We start from the raw sequence: 17,627 nt of genomic DNA, 5'->3' as shown, positions 1-17,627 counted from the left end.
CAAAATACATTTGCATTGTGCGCTGACTGTGTGCCATGAGCAGTCGGAAGCTCTGGAACAGCTGGTGTAGCAAGAGGATCCAAACCCCACGAGGGTTTCATCAGAGGGTTTCATCAGAGGGAGAGCGTAGAGAGGGGATGATAAAGGGAGATGGGAGGAAAATGAAAGAGCAGTGTGAGAGGGGGTGAACAGTGATGAGGGAAGGGAGTGAAAGGGATGAACGTCTTGAATGGTGCGCTGCAGTTCATTTTGAAACAAATGGCAAATAGCCAGATTAATCATCAGCTTGTATTTAATGAGTAGCAAGGTATTTTACAAAGACAGCGTGACTGTTTGTTTTGCATGTTTTTAATTTCCACTTCGTTTAATACTTTTTACTGTACTAATGTAAGAATTTTAACAGTGGTGAAGCTTGTCCAGTATGAAGGCATGACAAAAAATGACCTAATCAGATGTTGAGCTTCACTGCATGTTAGAGTTACATCTGTTTGTTATGTAACTGCTTTCACTGTGAACCACTCATTATTATTTAGCCTGTCAGCTTTGATAAAGTCAGTGGGGTTGTTGTTGTAGGCCTTAAGAAACACAACTATGTGGGCCACTCATATAGAATTACCACTTTTCGTACAAAATGCAAATTCCTGTTCACTCTGATTCATCTCAGATCAAACAAGTGGAAAAATGAGGTGACTGCAGCCGAGATTTCATGTCCTGCGCACCATCACCGCAACCCCTTTTTGAGAGAATGGAGATTTCTGACTGATTAGCTAGATTGACTCTGCTCATAAAATACTCCACACAAAACTCTGTATGCCAACACACACAGTCAAACCACCTGACAGAATAATTTGTTTTATGTTTATTTAATTTTAGGATTCACAGACTTTCCCCTCCCCCCAAAATATATATATTATCTGCATTTAGCAGGCATATGTTGGAAATTCTATCAAAAGGAACATATTTTGCAAGTTGTGAATTGAGGTTCCATAGCAATACTTTTCCACCTATCCTTGATGTTGTGCCAGAATAACTTGAGTTGCATCACAACTGCCTGAATAATATTGGAATTATCTGAAACAGAAGTTCTCAGAGATTCTGTTGGTTCCACTCTTTGGATCTGCTCAACAGATAATGCCAAAGGCAACTAAAGGTAAAGGTCATCAACCTGGAACCATGCTAACAGGAAAATTAAATATTCAGTCACAGTTTGTTGCGTCCAACTGTCCATGTTGTTGATACAGGTTTGTTGTTCTGAATGACACAGAGACTAATATGACCTTAAAAACAGAGATGATGGTTTATCTAATGTCATTACAGACTTCTGATATACTGCAAATAATGAGGTTCTTTTACCTGACCCATGGCATCCAGAGTGTCTGAACCTACTGGCCCATCAGAACAAAAGGTATGCCAGTTTTGATTTACAATTTTGAAACATGAGTTAAATTTCTAACAATTTTAACCAAGCACCAGACTGGTTGTTTCAACGTTTTGTAATAAAATTTGATAATTACATCAACTGCCTCAAACATTTGTTTCACAGTTACAGTAAGGTCATAATGATACTATAGATATGCTCTCTTATTACAAATACACATCAAGGTCTACAGCACAGCAACACAATGGTCTGAAGGGAAACCAGGGCTACTTTACAGCCCAATTCTATCAGCAATGCATTGGAAATATGTCAGGAAAAATTCAGCCAATGTCTCACTCTTCACCGGCACAGTATAACCAGATGAGTTGATGATGATTAGCTTTAATATTTTCATATCGTCCCCGCTACACAGATGTGAACATTGCATGATGTGTGGGATCATTGGGCACCTATTTTCATTAGTTCTGTCTCCTTGCCACATGGTTTTCCTGGATAAATCCACTGCACTTAATAATAATAACAAATGTTGTATTTTATAAATATATTTCAATAGTTCAGTTAACACTTTTGTGTACAATTTAATATTCTTGGTTGTTTGCGTTGACCAACTTGTAAGACATTGGACTCTAGCAATATTCTCTTGTTTGCTGTGGTAAGAATGAGTGCAACAGCTGCTGAGGTACATGCAAATGTCAGAAAATGCTGATGAGTTAAGATGGGCCCATCATCTCTCACTGACACAGATACTGTCATGTTGGCTTGTGTGCCAGATTGCAACATATGATTCAACCAAGACTTTTTGCCATTTTCTGACAGTCTCTCCCTTCCTGGCCATCTCTTTCCCCCTGGTAATCTCACCATCCCTGTCTGAACGATTAGGGTAGGATGCAGTTCTGATGCAATACTAGAGGAAATCAGCCTGCAGATTGGCAGAGAGTTGATTGACAGTCACCTTGCCGTAGGTGGAGCCGGTCAGTATGTAGGCAGTCCTCTGGGATGTGGTCCCTGTTTGGCAAGGAGCTTCATCCTCAGCACAGTGCAGACACGCTACAGGGCTCTCTGGCTGTCCGTATGAGATGCTCATTTCCTTGTTGTTTCTCTGGGATGGTTGTGATATGGATCCAAAGGGGTCTTTCTGTTCAGGCCGGGGGCTGCCCCTGCAGATCCTATTGCGGAATGTGGACGTGTCTCGGCAAAGACACTTGCGGAAGTTGGGTTTGCACAGCAGGTAGACCATAGGGTTATAGATGGTGGACGATTTGGCAAAGATGGCCGCCAGGGCGAATGCAGCAGGAGGCACGATGGTGGCATCACCAAATGCCGCCCACATGGCCACTATGGCGTAAGGGCTCCATGCACCAAGGAAACCGATGCATACTGCTACCGACAACTGTTCAGAAACACACATAATTAAAAACATTTCTGCATATATAAATAGGCATAAACATTGAATGAATATTCAATATTACTTTACTTAAAGTCTGCCGACATAATACATTATAACTTTGCCACAGACCCTGCAAACTATACTCGTCTATCCACAAACAGAATTGCATAATCCCTGAACTGTTGATGTTGTTGTTGTGAACTGGACTGCTGACACAGGGATACCCTCTGACCTTGACAATGAGGCTATGTGCATTGGTGGTTTTGGTTTGGGATGACACATGCTGCTGGACGGCCCGGCGAGAGCCGCGCACCGTCAGCAGGATGAAGGTGTAGGAGAGGAAAATGACGGTGCAGGGCAGAGCGTAGCAGAAAAGGAACAGGCAGACGATGTAAGACAGGGCTGACAGCTCGTGGTTGGGCGCGTGCCAGTCAATGCAGCAGGCAGTGCCATAAGGCTCGGGCCCGTAGTGTCCCCACTGTGCCAGGGGACTGATGGCGAACACAGAGGCGTAACACCACACAGCCACCACCAGGACGCAGGCATGGGACGAGGAGAACTTGTTACCTGGGGATGGAAAATGGGACAAAGGGGGAAAAGGAAGGCGGAGAAATGTGCATTTTGACATAAGATAAGATTGTGCTTTATTCATCTCTAAAGGGCAAATTAGTTAGCATCAGTTTTAACAGACTATTTCACCATCTCAGAGATTAACGTACGGTAAAAAAGAAAGGTTTGATCATATCCCATTGACATCTAACTCACCATAGTTAGGGAAGCTGACTTTGAGGCAACAGATGGAGGAGAGAGCTGTGAGGTTGGTCAGGCTGCACAGACCAAACAGAACCCCACACATAGCATAGAACTGACAGGTGATCTCATCAAACAACCACCTACACAGTGGAGAGAGATGAGAGTTAGGCAGTATAAAATGTTATATTCCTTCATTATCATTACAACTCAGAATAACAGTGAGAGTTTAGTTTTTTGTTCCATGAGCCAGAAGAGAGAAAGAATATGACAAACTTGTGAGCGAATGCAGAGGGAATGGCCAGAGGGAATAAAGACAGGGTCATCCCAAGGTCGCTGATGGACAGGTTAATGATGAAGAACTCGGCCGGCTTCAAGGACAAGCGCTTACGATACGCAACAAGCATCAAGATGCCATTCCCCAGGAGAGACAGAACACCTAGAAGAGAAAGAGAATGAAATATGATAAAATGAAAACGAGAGAAGGACAACTGAAGACATAGATGAAGAATTATGAATGTGAAAATCGGAGGGTATACATCCAGGCATAGAAGCATATCCAGTACTCTATGAATGGATTGATTGTATATGCCTTGAATTTTCTCTTAATTTGAGCTGCATGTGGCTGTGACTGGATAACTTGCTAGTTTTAATTTAATTTACTAAAATGTGAGAATTTGTTGTGAATGGATAAACAGTGAAGATATGACCTCTTGGCAGTGAATATGAACTCACAGAATATGCTGTAGAGCGTGCCCATGAGGAAGTCAAGTTCCTTTGAGATTGTGGAGACGAACAGGGCTGTGTCTGAAGCATTTCCCATCTGGAGAAAGAGAGAGAAGGAGTGGAGGAGGGTGGACAGAAGGGAGTGTAACTGTTAGTCATAGAACAGTAGCACAGTTAATTGACAATTATGTCATTACGTAATGTTTGCTAGCGTTAATTACAGCCACAAATTCTCTTTGAATCAACTAATTTAATAATCAGTGAATGTGTGATGAGGGAAAACATCAGAGAGTGGACAAAAAGATCATGAAGGTGAGCAACAACAAAGGATTCGCTACACTATTTTTGTCGTTCCATCTGGTCTACATTTATCTGCTTTGGATGAATATCAGAATTGGAAAGGTTTAAAGGCCCAATGCAGACATTTTTATATCAATATCAAATCATTTCTGGGTAGCAATTAATTACCTTACAGTGAAAGATTTCCGTTAAAATGGGCAAAAGTAGCTTTTTAGCAAAACTATTTCTGAAGCAAGAATTTTGCTAGGACTGTTTTGGAGTGGTTTTAGTGGGGAGGAGAAAACTAGCTGTTATTGGAGGTTTGGAATGCTCTTTGTTATTAGTCTATAAAAAATGTACCGCATGGTGATGTCACCATGGAAAGCCAAAACTCATGCCCATGCAAACCTGCTGATTAGATGGTCCTGTGTAGATTGTATTTTCAACCAGCAACTATCAGGAAATAACACTGATCAAAATTGTTCACAATTGTACAGTGTTAGTTTCATCAGCTGTTGTACAAGGTGATATAAAACACAGGAAAAACAAATTTTGACTGTACTGGGCCTTGAAATGAATTGAAACAACAGCTGGGTTGAGCACTGAACCAAGACTTTTGTTAAGAGTTCGAATGTGTGAGCTTCAGCCAGTAGCTGTTGATTACCTTGTGGAGTATGTTGGGGTAGATGTGTTAAGGGGACTGTACAGTCGTGGCCAAAAGTTTTGAAAATGACACAAATATACATTTTCACAAAGTCTGTATGATGTCAATTTGCATATACTCCAGAATGTTATGAAGAGTGGTCAGATGAATTGCAATTAATTGCAAAGTCCCTCTTTGCCATGCAAATGAACTGAATCCCCAAAAAACATTTCCACTGCATTTCAGCCCTGCCACAAAAGGACCAGCTGACATCATGTCAGTGATTCTCTCGTTAACACAGGTGTGAGTGTTGACGAGGATAAGGCTGGAGATCACTCTGTCATGCTGATTGAGTTCGAATAACAGACTGGAAGCTTCAAAAGGAGGGTGGTGCTTGGAATCCTTCTTCCTCTGTCAACCATGTTACCTGCAAGGAAATACGTGCCGTCATCATTGCTTTGCACAAAAAGAGCTTCACAGGCAAGGATATTGCTGCCAGTAAGATTGCACCTAAATCAACCATTTATCGGATCATCAAGAACTTCAAGGAGAGCGGTTCAATTGTTGTGAAGAAGGCTTCAGGGCACCCAAGAAAGTCCAGCAAGCGCCAGGACCGTCTCCTAAAGTTGATTCAGCTGCGGGATTGAGGCACCACCAGTACAGAGCTTGCTCAGGAATGGCAGCAGGCAGGTGTGAGTGCATCTGTACGCACAGTGAGGCGAAGACTTTTGGAGGATGACCTGGTGTCAAGAACGGCAGCAAAGAAGCCACTTCTCTCCAGGAAAAACATCCTAGACAGACTGATATTCTGCAAAAGGTACAGGGATTGGACTGCTGAGGACTGGGGTAAAGTCATTTTCTCTGATGAATCCCCTTTCCGATTGTTTGGGGCATCCGGAAAAAAGCTTGTCCGGAGAAGACAAGGTGAGCGCTACTATCAGTCCTGTGTCATGCCAACAGTAAAGCATCCTGAGACCATTCATGTGTGGGGTTGCTTCTCAGCCAAGGGAGTGGGCTCACTCACAATTTTGCCTAAGAACACAGCCATGAATAAAGAATGGAACCAACACATCCTCCGAGAGCAACGTCTCCCAACCATCCAGGAACAGTTTGGTGACGAACAATGCAATAAGGCAAAAGTGATAACTAAGTGGCTCGGGGAACAAAACATCGATATTTTGGGTCCATGGCCAGGAAACTCCCCAGACCTTAATCCCATTGAGAATTTGTGGTCAATCCTCAAGAGGCGGGTGGACAAACAAAAACACACAAATTCTGACAAACTTCAAGAATTGATTATGCAAGAATGGGCTGCCATCAGTCAGGATGTGGCCCAGAAGTTAATTGACAGCATGCCAGGGCGGATTGCAGAGGTCTTGAAAAAGAAGGGTCAACACTGCAAATATTGACTCTTTGCATCAACTTCATGTAATTGTCAATAAAAGCCTTTGACACTTATGAAATGCTTGTAATTATACTTCAGTATTCCATAGTAACATCTGACAAAAATATCTAAAGACACTGAAGCAGCAAACTTTGTGGAAATTAATATTTGTGTCATTCTCAAAACTTTTGGCTACGACTGTACTATGCCATTGTAATAGAGGGAAATACAGCCTGGAACGTGTGCCTCTGCTAATACAGCCTGATTAGATACAGTATTACCATCCTGTATATCAAATTAATCAGAGACACATGTTCCATACAGAGACAAACATGTTCCATTCAGACCACAAAGGGCCTGGCGCACCACTGTGTTCTGAGTGGGCCTCCCAGTCCTCCAGAGGCTACAATCTCTCTAGACCAGTGGTTCCCAAACTGTGGGGGCCCCGACGAGTCGGCAGGGAGGGCGCGGGCTCCCCCCCCAAAAAATAGTTTTTTAAGGAACTAAGTCCGGCTTTCAACTTTCTCTTGATAGTTGTAATAGTAGAATGCACAAGATGCAATTTCTAAATTGGGTAGTGCACCATCAGTTTTCCTCGTGTCATGACAGTTATTGTATACCATAGAGAGCTATTAACTTTTCAGAAATGTCCAGATCAACTAGTCTATTTCAGCTAACATTTTTTAGCTAGGTTTTTTAGTCCATCGATTTTGTAGTAATGTTCGAGTCACTCAAATATCACATGAATACACTTTAGAATTGTATGAAAATTTGCTTTAAAACGGCAACATTTTCTCTGCACCCCATGCCAAAACGTTTAAAATTGCAGCAAATAAGCTATTAATAAGAATAATAGTGAAGACATCAAAACTATAAAATAACACATATGGAATCATATAGTAACCAAATAAGTGTTAAACAAATCAAAATATATGTTATATTTGAGATTCTTCAAAGTAGCCACCCTTGACAGCTTTGCATACTATTGGCATTCATGACAGCTTTGCACACTCTTGGCATTCCCTCAACCAGCTTCATGAGGTAGTCACCTGGAATGCATTTCAATTAACAAGTTGTTAAAAGTTAATTTGTGGAGTTTCTTTCCTTCTTAATGCATTTGAGCCAATCAGTTGTGTTGTGACAAGGTAGGGGTGGTATACAGAAGATTTGGTAAAAGACCAAGTCCATATTATGGCAAGAACAGCTCAAAGAGAAAATGAGAGTCCATCATTACTTGAAGACATGAAGGTCAAGGCCTCCCGAGAGGTGCAGTGGTCTAAGGCACTGCATTGCAGTGCTAGCTGTGCCACTAGAGATCCTGGTTCGAGTCCAGGCTCTGTCGCAGCTGGCCGCGATCGGGAGAACCATGGGGCGGTGCACAATTGCCCCAGCGTCGTCCGAGTTATGGGAGGGTTTGACTGGCAGGGATGTTCTTGTCCCATCGCGCTCTAGCGACTCCTGTGGCGGGACGGGTGCAATGCACGCTGACAGGGTCGCCAGGTGTACAGTGTTTCCTCTGACACATTGATGCGGCTGGCTTCCGGGTTAAGCGGACATTGTGTCAAGAAGCAGGGTTGGCTGGGTTGTGTTTTGGAGGACGCACGGCACTCGACCCCCGTCTCTCCCGAGTCCGTACGGGAGGTGCAACTATGGGACAAGACTGTAACTACCAATTGGATACCATGAAAGGGAGAAAAAATGTATTAATTAAAAAAAAAGACATAAAGGTCAGTCAATCCAGAAAATGTCAAGAACTTTGAAAGTTTCTTCAAGTGCAGTCGCAAAAACCATCAAGCGCTATAATGAAACTTGCTCTCATGAGGACTGTCACAGGAAAGGAAGACCCAGAGTTACCTCTGCTGCAGAGGATAAGGTAATTTGAGTTAACTGCACCTCAGATTGCAGCCTAAATAAATGCTTCACAGAGTTCAAGTAACAGACACATGTTGTGGAATTATTGGAATTATTAAAACAAGTAAACTTTATTATTTAATTACTGCAGTAATGGAGCTTGTCAACGAACCACCCATAAGTGATTCGTTGAGAGCCCAACGACAGAGCCCTTTTATAGCCCCCTTCAGTCTACATGTCAAACAACAGATGAATGGAATGGGTCACAAGGTTAAGATTTGTATGAAAGATGCTTATAATTTACAGCAGACAGTATGTGCTGTAAAACTGTTCTCATTATGTAGAGACCAGGGTCTGGCCCCGGAGTCATCTCTCCCTGGTACCTTATAGAACAGAAACATTAACTCATGCTATGGAATGCAGTCTTGTTAGGCTTATCATCCAAAGACATCGTAAATCTTCTGTCAGTGTTAAGCCTCCAAGAGGCCCATCGTCAGTAGAACACACACAGATTAAAGTGTTCTAAGAACCCCCTATTCTGTTGCTTAAAACATCCATTTGATGCAATAACAGCATTATAACATAATCTTGTAATTTCTGTTCTGACACACATCTCAACATCAACTGTTCAGAGGAGACTGCATGAGTCAGGCCTTCATGGTCGAATTGCTGCAAAGAAACCACTACTAAAGGACACCAATAAGAAGAGACTTGCTTGGGCCAAGAAACACGAGCAATGGATATCAGACTGGTGGAAATCTGTCCTTTGGTCTGATGAGTTCAAATTTGAGATTTTTGGTTCCAACCGTTGTGTCTTTGTGAGACGCAGAGTAGGTGAATGGATGATCTCTGCATGTGTGGTTCCCATTGTGAAGCATGGAGGAGGAGGTGTGATGGTGTGGGGGTGCTGGTGACACTGTTGGTGATTTATTTAGAATTCAAGGCACACTTAACCAGCATGGCTACCACATCATTCTGCAGCGATACGCCATCCCATCTGGTTTGTGCTTAGTGGGACTATCATTTGTTTTTCAACAGGACAATGATCTGACACACCTCCAGGCTGTTTAAGGGCTATTTGACCAAGAAGGAGAGTGATAGAGTGCTCCGTCAGATGACCTGTCCTCCACAATCACCAGACCTCAACCCAATGTTTTTATTTCACCTTTATTTAACCAGGTAGGCCAGTTGAGAACAAGTTCTCATTTACAACTGCGACCTGGCAATTGAGATGGTTTGGGATGAGTTGGACCGCAGAGTGAAGGAAAAGCAGCCAACAAGTTCTCAACATATGTGGGAACTCCTTCAAGACTGTTGGAAAAGCATTCCAGATTAAGCTGATTGAGAGAATTAAAAGAGTGTGCAAAGCTGTCATCAAGGCAAAGGGTGGCTACTTTGAAGAATCTAAAGTTTTGATTTGTTTAACACTTTTTTGGTTACTACAGGATTCCATACAGTGAGGGAAAAAAGTATTTGATCACCTGCTGATTTTGTATGTTTTCCCACTGACAAAGAAATGATCAGTCTATAATTTTAATGGTAGATTTATTTGAACAGTGAGAGACAGAATAACAACCAAAAAATCCAGAAAAACTCATGTCAAAAATGTTATAAATTGATTTGCATTTTAATGAGGGAAATAAGTATTTGACCCCTCTGCAAAACATGACTTAGTACTTGGTGGCAAAACCCTTGTTGGCAATCACAGAGGTCAGACGTTTCTTATAGTTGGCCACCAGGTTTGCACACATCTCAGGAGGGATTTTGTCCCACTCCTCTTTGCAGATCTTCTCCAAGTCATTAAGGTTTCGAGGCTGACGTTTGGCAACTCGAACCTTCAGCTCCCTCCACAGATTTTCTAGGGGATTAAGGTCTGGAGAATAGCTAGGCCACTCCAGGACCTTAATGTGCTTCTTCTTGAGCCACTCCTTTGTTGCCTTGGCCGTGTGTTTTGGGTCATTGTCATGCTGGAATACCCATCCACGACCCATTTTCAATGCCCTGGCTGAGGGAAGGAGGTTCTCACCCAAGATTTGACGGTACATGGCCCCGTCCATCATCCCTTTGATGCGGTGAAGTTGTCCTGTCCCCTTAGCAGAAAAACACCCCCAAAGCATAATGTTTCCACCTCCATGTTTGACGGTGGGGATGGTGTTCTTGGCGTCATAGGCAGTATTCCTCCTCCTCCAAAGATGGCGAGTTGAGTTGATGCCAAAGAGCTCCATTTTGGTCTCATCTGACCACAACACCTTCAACCAGTTGTCCTCTGAATCATTCAGATGTTCATTGGCAAACTTCAGACGGGCATGTATATGTGCTTTCTTGCGCAGGGGGACCTTGCGGGCGCTGCAGGATTTCAGTCCTTCGCGGCGTAGTGTGTTACCAATTGTTTTCTTGGTGACTATGGTCCCAGCTGCCTTGAGATCATTGACAAGATCCTCCCGTGTAGTTCTGGGCTGATTCCTCACCGTTCTCATGATCATTGCAACTCCACGAGGCGAGATCTTGCATGGAGCCCCAGGCCGAGGGAGATTGACAGTTCTTTTGTGTTTCTTCCATTTGCGAATAATCGCACCAACTGTTGTCACCTTCTCACCAAGCTGCTTGGCGATGGTCTTGTAGCCCATTCCTGCCTTGTGTAGGTCTACAATCTTGTCCCTGACATCCTTGGAGAGCTCTTTGGTCTTGGCCATGGTGAAGAGTTTGGAATCTGATTGATTGATTGCTTCTGTACACAGGTGTCTTTTATACAGGTAACAAACTGAGATTAGGAGCACTCCCTTTAAGAGTGTGCTCCTAATCTCAGCTCATTACCTGTATAAAAGACACCTGGTAGCCAGAAATCTTTCTGATTGAGAGGGGGTCAAATACTTATTTCCCTCATTAATATGCAAATCAATTTCTAACATTTTTGACATGAGTTTTTCTGAGTTTTCATGAGTTTTTCTATAATTAAAATTATAGACTGATCATTTCTTTGTCAGTGGGCAAACGTACAAAATCAGCAGGGGATCAAATACTTTTTTCCCTCACTGTATGTGTTACTTCATAGTTTTGATGTCTTCACTATTATTCTACAATGTAGAAAATAGTTAAAAATAAAGAATAATACATAATAAAAAAATCTAAACTTTTGACTGGAACTGTATATGTGATGGGATGTATATACAATATAGGTATTATGGACAGTATGTGGATAGAATATTTAGTATGTCTGCAGAATACGTAGGATGGAATGGTATGTATACAGCAATAGTTGAATAGGATGGCATTGACTAGAATACAGTATATACAGTTGAAGTCGGAAGTTTACATACAATTTAGCCAAATACATTTAAACTCAGATTTTCACAATTCCTGACATTTAATCCTAGTAAAAATTCCCTGTCTTAGGTCAGTTAGGATCACCACTTTATTTTAAGAATGTGAAATGTCAGAATAATAGTAGAGAGAATGATTTATTTCAGCTTTTATTTCGTCATCACATTCCCAGTTGGTCAGAAGTTTACATACACTCAATTAGTATGTGGTAGCATAGCCTTTAAATTGTTTAACTTGGGTCAAACGTTTCGGGTAGCCTTCCACAAGCTTCCCACAATAAGTTGGATGAATTTTGGTCCATTCCTCCTGACTGAGCTGGTGTAACTGAGTCAGGTTTGTAGGTCTCCTTGCTCGCACACACTTTTTCAGTTCTGCCCACAACTTTTCTATAGGATTGAGGTCAGGGCTTTTTGATGGACACTCCAATACCTTGACTTTGTTGTCCTTAAGCCATTTTGCCACAACTTTGGAAGTTTGCTTGGGGTAATTGTCCATTTGGAAGACCCATTGGTGATCAAGCTTTAATTTCCTGACTGATGTCTTGAGATGTTGCCTCATTATATCCACATACTTTTCATACCTCATGATGCCATCTATTTTGTGAAGTGCACCAGTCCCTCCTGCAGCAAAGCACCCTGTCAGAACTCTCTACGAGAGGTGGGTGTAGAAGTCAGGCGCAGGAGAGGAGTAAATACGGAGAAAGCGTATTTATTACAGTTCATCAAAACACTTCAGGTACAGACAAAAATGCAGTCCGCAAAAATCCTCTAGAACAAAGTCTAGGGAAAAACAACTGATAGGAAAAATGAACAAAATAAACGGCACCCAAAACCACAGACAGGAAAAACGCAAACAAACCCGCACGAAACAAAGTGGGTAGGGCGAGAATAAATACCCAAACTAAACAACCTAAACAAGACACAGGTGAACAATCAAAACAGACATGACCAAACAAAAAAGAAAAAAGGATCGGTGGCAGCTAGTAGACCGGCGACGACCGCCGAGCGCTGCCCGAATAGGGAGAGGAGCCACCTTCGGTGGAAGTCGTGACATACCCCCACAACATGATGCTGCCACCCCCGTGCTTCACGGTTGGGATGGTGTTCTTCGGCTTGCAAGCCTCCCCCTTTTTCCTCCAAACGTAACGGTGGTCGTTATGGCCAAACAGTTCTATTTTTGTTTCATCAGACCAGAGGACATTTCTCCAAAAAGTACGATCTTTGTCCCCATGTGTAGTTGCAAACCGTAGTCTGGCTTTTTTATGGCGGTTTTGGAGCAGTGGCTTCTTCCTTGCTGAGCGGCCTTTCAGGTTATGTCAATATAGGACTCGTTTTACTGTGGTTATAGATACTTTTGTACCTGTTTCCTCCAGCATCTTCACAAGGTCCTTTGCTGTTGTTCTGGGATTGATTTGCACTTTTCGCACCAAAGTACGTTCATCTCTAGGAGACAGAATGCGTCTCCATCCTGGTATGAAGGCTGCGTGGTCCCATGGTGTTTATACTTGCATACTATTGATTGTACAGATGACCGTGGTACCTTCAGGCGTTTGGAAATTGCTCCCAAGGATGAATCAGACTTGTGGAGGTCTACAATTCTTTTTCTGAGGTCTTGGCTGATTTCTTTTGATTTTCCCATGATGTCACGCAAAGAGGCACTGAGTTTGAAGGTAGGCCTTGAAACACATCCACAGATAGACCTCCAATTGACTCAAATGATGTCAATTAGTCTATCAGAAGCTTCTAAAGCCATGACATCATTTTCTGGAATTTTCCAAGCTGTTTAAAGGCACAGTCAACTTAGTGTATGTAAACTTCTGACCCACTGGAATTGTGATACAGTGAATTATAAGTGAAATAATGTGTCTGTAAACAATTGTTGGAAATATTACTTGTGTCATGCACAAAGTAGATGTCCTAACCGACTTGCCAAAGCTGTAGTTTGTTAACAAGAAATGTGTGGAGTGGTTGAAAAACGCGTTTTCATGACTCCAACCTAAGTGTATGTAAACTTCCGATTTCAACTGTACATATGAATGAGGAAAACAGTATGTAAACATTATTAAGGTGACCAGTGTTCCATTATTAAATTGTCCAGTGATTTTATGTCTATGTACGTAGGGCAGCAGCCTCTAAGGTGCAGGGTTGAGTAACCTGGTGGTAGCTGACTAGTGACAGTGATTAAGTTCAGGGCAGGGTACTGGGTGGAGACTGGCTAGTGATGGCTATTTAACAGTCTTATGGCCTTGAGATAGATGTTTTTTATTCTCTCAGTCCTATCTTTGATGCATCTGTACAGACCTTGCCTTCTGGATGATAGCAGGGTGAACAGGTCATACTCGGGTGGTTGATGTCCTTGATGATCTTTTTGGCCTTCCTGTGACATTACCAAGCATCCCTCCTTATGGGTTTGAGGTTATGTAGGTTACCAAGCATCCCTCCTTATGGGTTTGAGGTTATGTAGGTTACCAAACATCCCTTCTTATGGGTTTGAGGTTATGTAGGTTACCAAGCATCCCTCCTTATGGGTTTGAGGTTATGTAGGTTACCAAGCATCCCTCCTTATGGGTTTGAGGTTATGTAGGTTAACCAAGCATCCCTCCTTATGGGTTTGAGGTTATGTAGGTTACCAAGCATCCCTCCTTATGGGTTTGAGGTTATGTAGGTTACCAAGCATCCCTCCTTATGGGTTTGAGGTTATGTAGGTCACCAAGCATCCCTCCTTATGGGTTTGAGGTTATATAAGTTACCAAGTGTGCTTACTTTTCTATGGCATATATAGTAACTGAAATTGAAGAAAGGATAGGATATGTTTATTGCCTATCAGATTTTTAACTATCTATAAACAAATGAACCATTTATAAGCTATTTATATCCCTTTATAAAGTACACCCTAATATGAAATGCTACGTGCCCAGTCTGACAGACAGCAAAGTCAATAGGGAACTGTGTTAAAAATAAACTTTTAGGTCACCTTTCAACCATATAGGGAGCGTCCTTGAACGTGTTGCCATGCTCCAATCAGTATTTTAATATCTTACACAGCAAGACATAATTACGTCACCACAACTCTAGGAAATGCTTCAAATGTATTACAACACCGGTGCCGTATAAGGAAGGCTATAATAACGTAGTGATTCTCAGTAATTGAGTCTGGTAGGAGGAACACTACACAACTCATTACTCCGTACATTTCCCCTTGACCTGAATATCAATTTCCAATAGACTGACATTATGTTCCACAGGATTGCAGAACAACCCTATGAGATATGTTCAGGTACATGTAGGCTATAATGTTACGTGGATGCTTGACGGACCATTAGCAAATGGGTTGGTTGTCTGAATTTGCTGATCGTGTCATGACAACGCATGGAACTGTGTACGTTTAATGTATCAGTCACATTTCACCTTCATGAATTTGTGGGTGGAAAATGTGAATTTAAACAAACATGTTAAGTCACACCCACCTATATCTCTAATTTCATCTCAAGTCAGTTTAGTGTTTATCTAGTGTCTCACTTGGGTACTTGAGCCAGGGGTAAATTAAACCATGCCTGCCATAACTATTAACCATCACAAGCAGGTTTTCTTTATTTAAACCTCACCAAGCACCAAGATCATTGAGTTCACATCATTGGCCTACTTAACATTCAAATGTTACATAAAACGGAGACTGAGGGTGTTCTCTCAAAGACAGAGACAGCCGGGCTTTGCTACTCTAACAAAGACACCAATAAGAACTCCATCATGATACAACTTCAAAAAGACCCTCTCACTCACGTCTCATCGCAGGCACGGTCTGACATTAATATTTCAGCTCCTGTTTTTTTATTTAAGGCAAACAACCAAAACCTCTCGGTCCTTTTTTAACATGTTGAATATACAGTAAATTTGAACGCTTCATTACAGACCAATGTGATGTGTGTCATCCCTTTCAAAACTCATAGCAGCAATACAGAAATATCAATAGATGTTAGAATCACCTTTGGCAGCGATTACTGCTATGAGTCATTCTGGGTAAGTCTCTAAGAGCTTGCATACTGGAATTGTACATTTTTTGCACATTATTCTTTAAAAAATTATTCAAGCTCTGTCAAGTTGGTTGTTGGTTATTCCTACTTTCTACATTTAATTTTCAATAAATGTGCAAAGATTTTGAAAAACACTTTGTCATTATGGGGTATTGTGTGTAGATGGGTGATAAAAAAATATTGAATCCATTTAGAATTCAGGCTGTAACACAACAAAATGTGGAATAAGTCAAGGGGTCTGAATACTTTCTCAAATCAAATCAAATTTTATTAGGCACATGCGCCGAATACAACAGGTGTAGACTGTACAGTGAAATGCTTACTTACAAGCCTCTAACCAACAATGCAGTTGAAAAAATACGAATAAGAGTAAGAAATAAAAGTAACATTTAGTTAAAGAGAAGCAGTAAAATTACAATAGCTAGACTATATACAGGGGGAACCAGTACAGAGCCAATGTGCGGGGGCACTGGCCAGTCGAGGTAATTGAGGTAATATGTACATGTAGGTAGAGTTATTAAAGTGGCTGTGCATAGATAATAACAGAGAGTAGCAGCGGCGTAAAAGAGAGAGGGGGGTGGGGGGGTGTGCAATGCAAATACTCTGGGTAGCCATTTGATTAGATGTTCAGGAGTCTTATGACTTGGGGGTAGAAGCTGTTTAGAAGCCTCTTGGACCTAGACTTTGCGCTCCGGTACCGCTTGCCGTGTGGTAGCAGAGAGGACAGTCTATGACGAGTGTGGCTGGAGTCTTTTTAGGGCCTTCCTCTGACACCGCCTTGTAAAGAGGTCCTGGATGGCAGGAAGCTTGGCCCCAGTGATGTACTGGGCCGTACGCACTACCCTCTGTAGTGCCTTGTGTAAACGATGTGAAATGGCTAGTTAGTTAGCGTTTCAATCAGTGACATCACTCGCTCTGAGACCTGAAGTGGTTGTTCCCCTTGCGTTGCAAGGGCCGCGGCTTGTGTGGCGCGATGGGTAATGATGCTTCGCCGGGTTTTAGGTTGTTAATGTGCGCAGAGGGTCCCTGGTTCGAGCCCAGGTTGGGGCGAGGAGAGGGACGGAAGCTATACTGTTACACTTGCGGTCGGAGGCCAAGCAGTTGCCATACCAGGCAGTGATGCAACCAGTCAGGATGCTCTCGATGGAGCAGCTGTAGAACCTTTTGGGGATCTGAGGACCCATGCCATAATCTTTGCGGTCTCCTTAGGGGGAATAGGCTTTGTTGTGCCCTCTTCACAACTGTCTTGGTGTGATTGGACCATGTTAGTATGTTGGTGATGTGGACACCAAGGAACTTGCAGCTCTCAACCTGCTGCACTGCAGCCCCGTCAATGAGAATGGGGGCGTGCTTGGTCCTCCTTTTCCTGTAGTCTACAATAATCTCCTTTGTCTTGATCACGTTGAGGGAGAGGTTGATGTCCTGGCACCACACAGCCAGGTCTCTGACCTCCTCCCTATAGGCTGTCTCGTCGTTGTCTGTGATCAGGCCCACCACTGTTGTGTCATCAGCAAACTTAATGATGGTGTTGGAGTCGTACCTGGTCGTGCAGTCATGAGTGAACAGGGAGTACAGGAGGGACAGAGCACGTACCCCTGAGGGGCACCTGTGTTGAGGATCACCGTGGCGGATATGTTGTTACCTACCCTTACCACCTGGGGGCGGCCCGTCAGTAAGTCCAGGATCCAGTTGCAGAGGGAGGTGTTTAGTCCCAGGGTCCTTAGCTTATTGATGAGCTTTGAGGGCACTATGGTGTTGAATGCTGAGCTGTAGTCAATGAATAGCATTCTCACATAGGTGTTCCTTTTGTCCAGGTGGGAAAGAGCAGTGTGGAGTGCAATAGAGAATGCATCATCTGTGGATCTGTTAGGGCGGTAT

General features: G+C 42.6%; 1 protein-coding gene across 1 annotated transcript; it reads right to left on the bottom strand.

The window, feature by feature from the left end:
- Window positions 1-291: 291 nt before the first annotated feature.
- LOC115165722 (opsin-5) lies at window positions 292-7,546 on the bottom strand. The gene is made up of 6 exons (XM_029719030.1): window positions 7,512-7,546; window positions 4,251-4,338; window positions 3,792-3,954; window positions 3,531-3,658; window positions 2,998-3,332; window positions 292-2,768 (listed from the first exon to the last, which is right to left on the bottom strand). Exons 2-6 carry the CDS (start codon window positions 4,336-4,338, stop codon window positions 2,283-2,285), a joined length of 1,200 nt encoding a protein of 399 aa, XP_029574890.1. The 5' UTR covers window positions 7,512-7,546; the 3' UTR covers window positions 292-2,282.
- Between the last annotated feature and the right edge of the window lie 10,081 nt (window positions 7,547-17,627).

Source organism: Salmo trutta, chromosome 28 (assembly GCF_901001165.1).
Source record: "Salmo trutta chromosome 28, fSalTru1.1, whole genome shotgun sequence".
NCBI classification, from domain to species: Eukaryota; Metazoa; Chordata; class Actinopteri; order Salmoniformes; family Salmonidae; genus Salmo; species Salmo trutta.
Note: the sequence above shows the minus strand (reverse complement) of the source record. Positions and strands in the feature narration are given on the sequence as shown.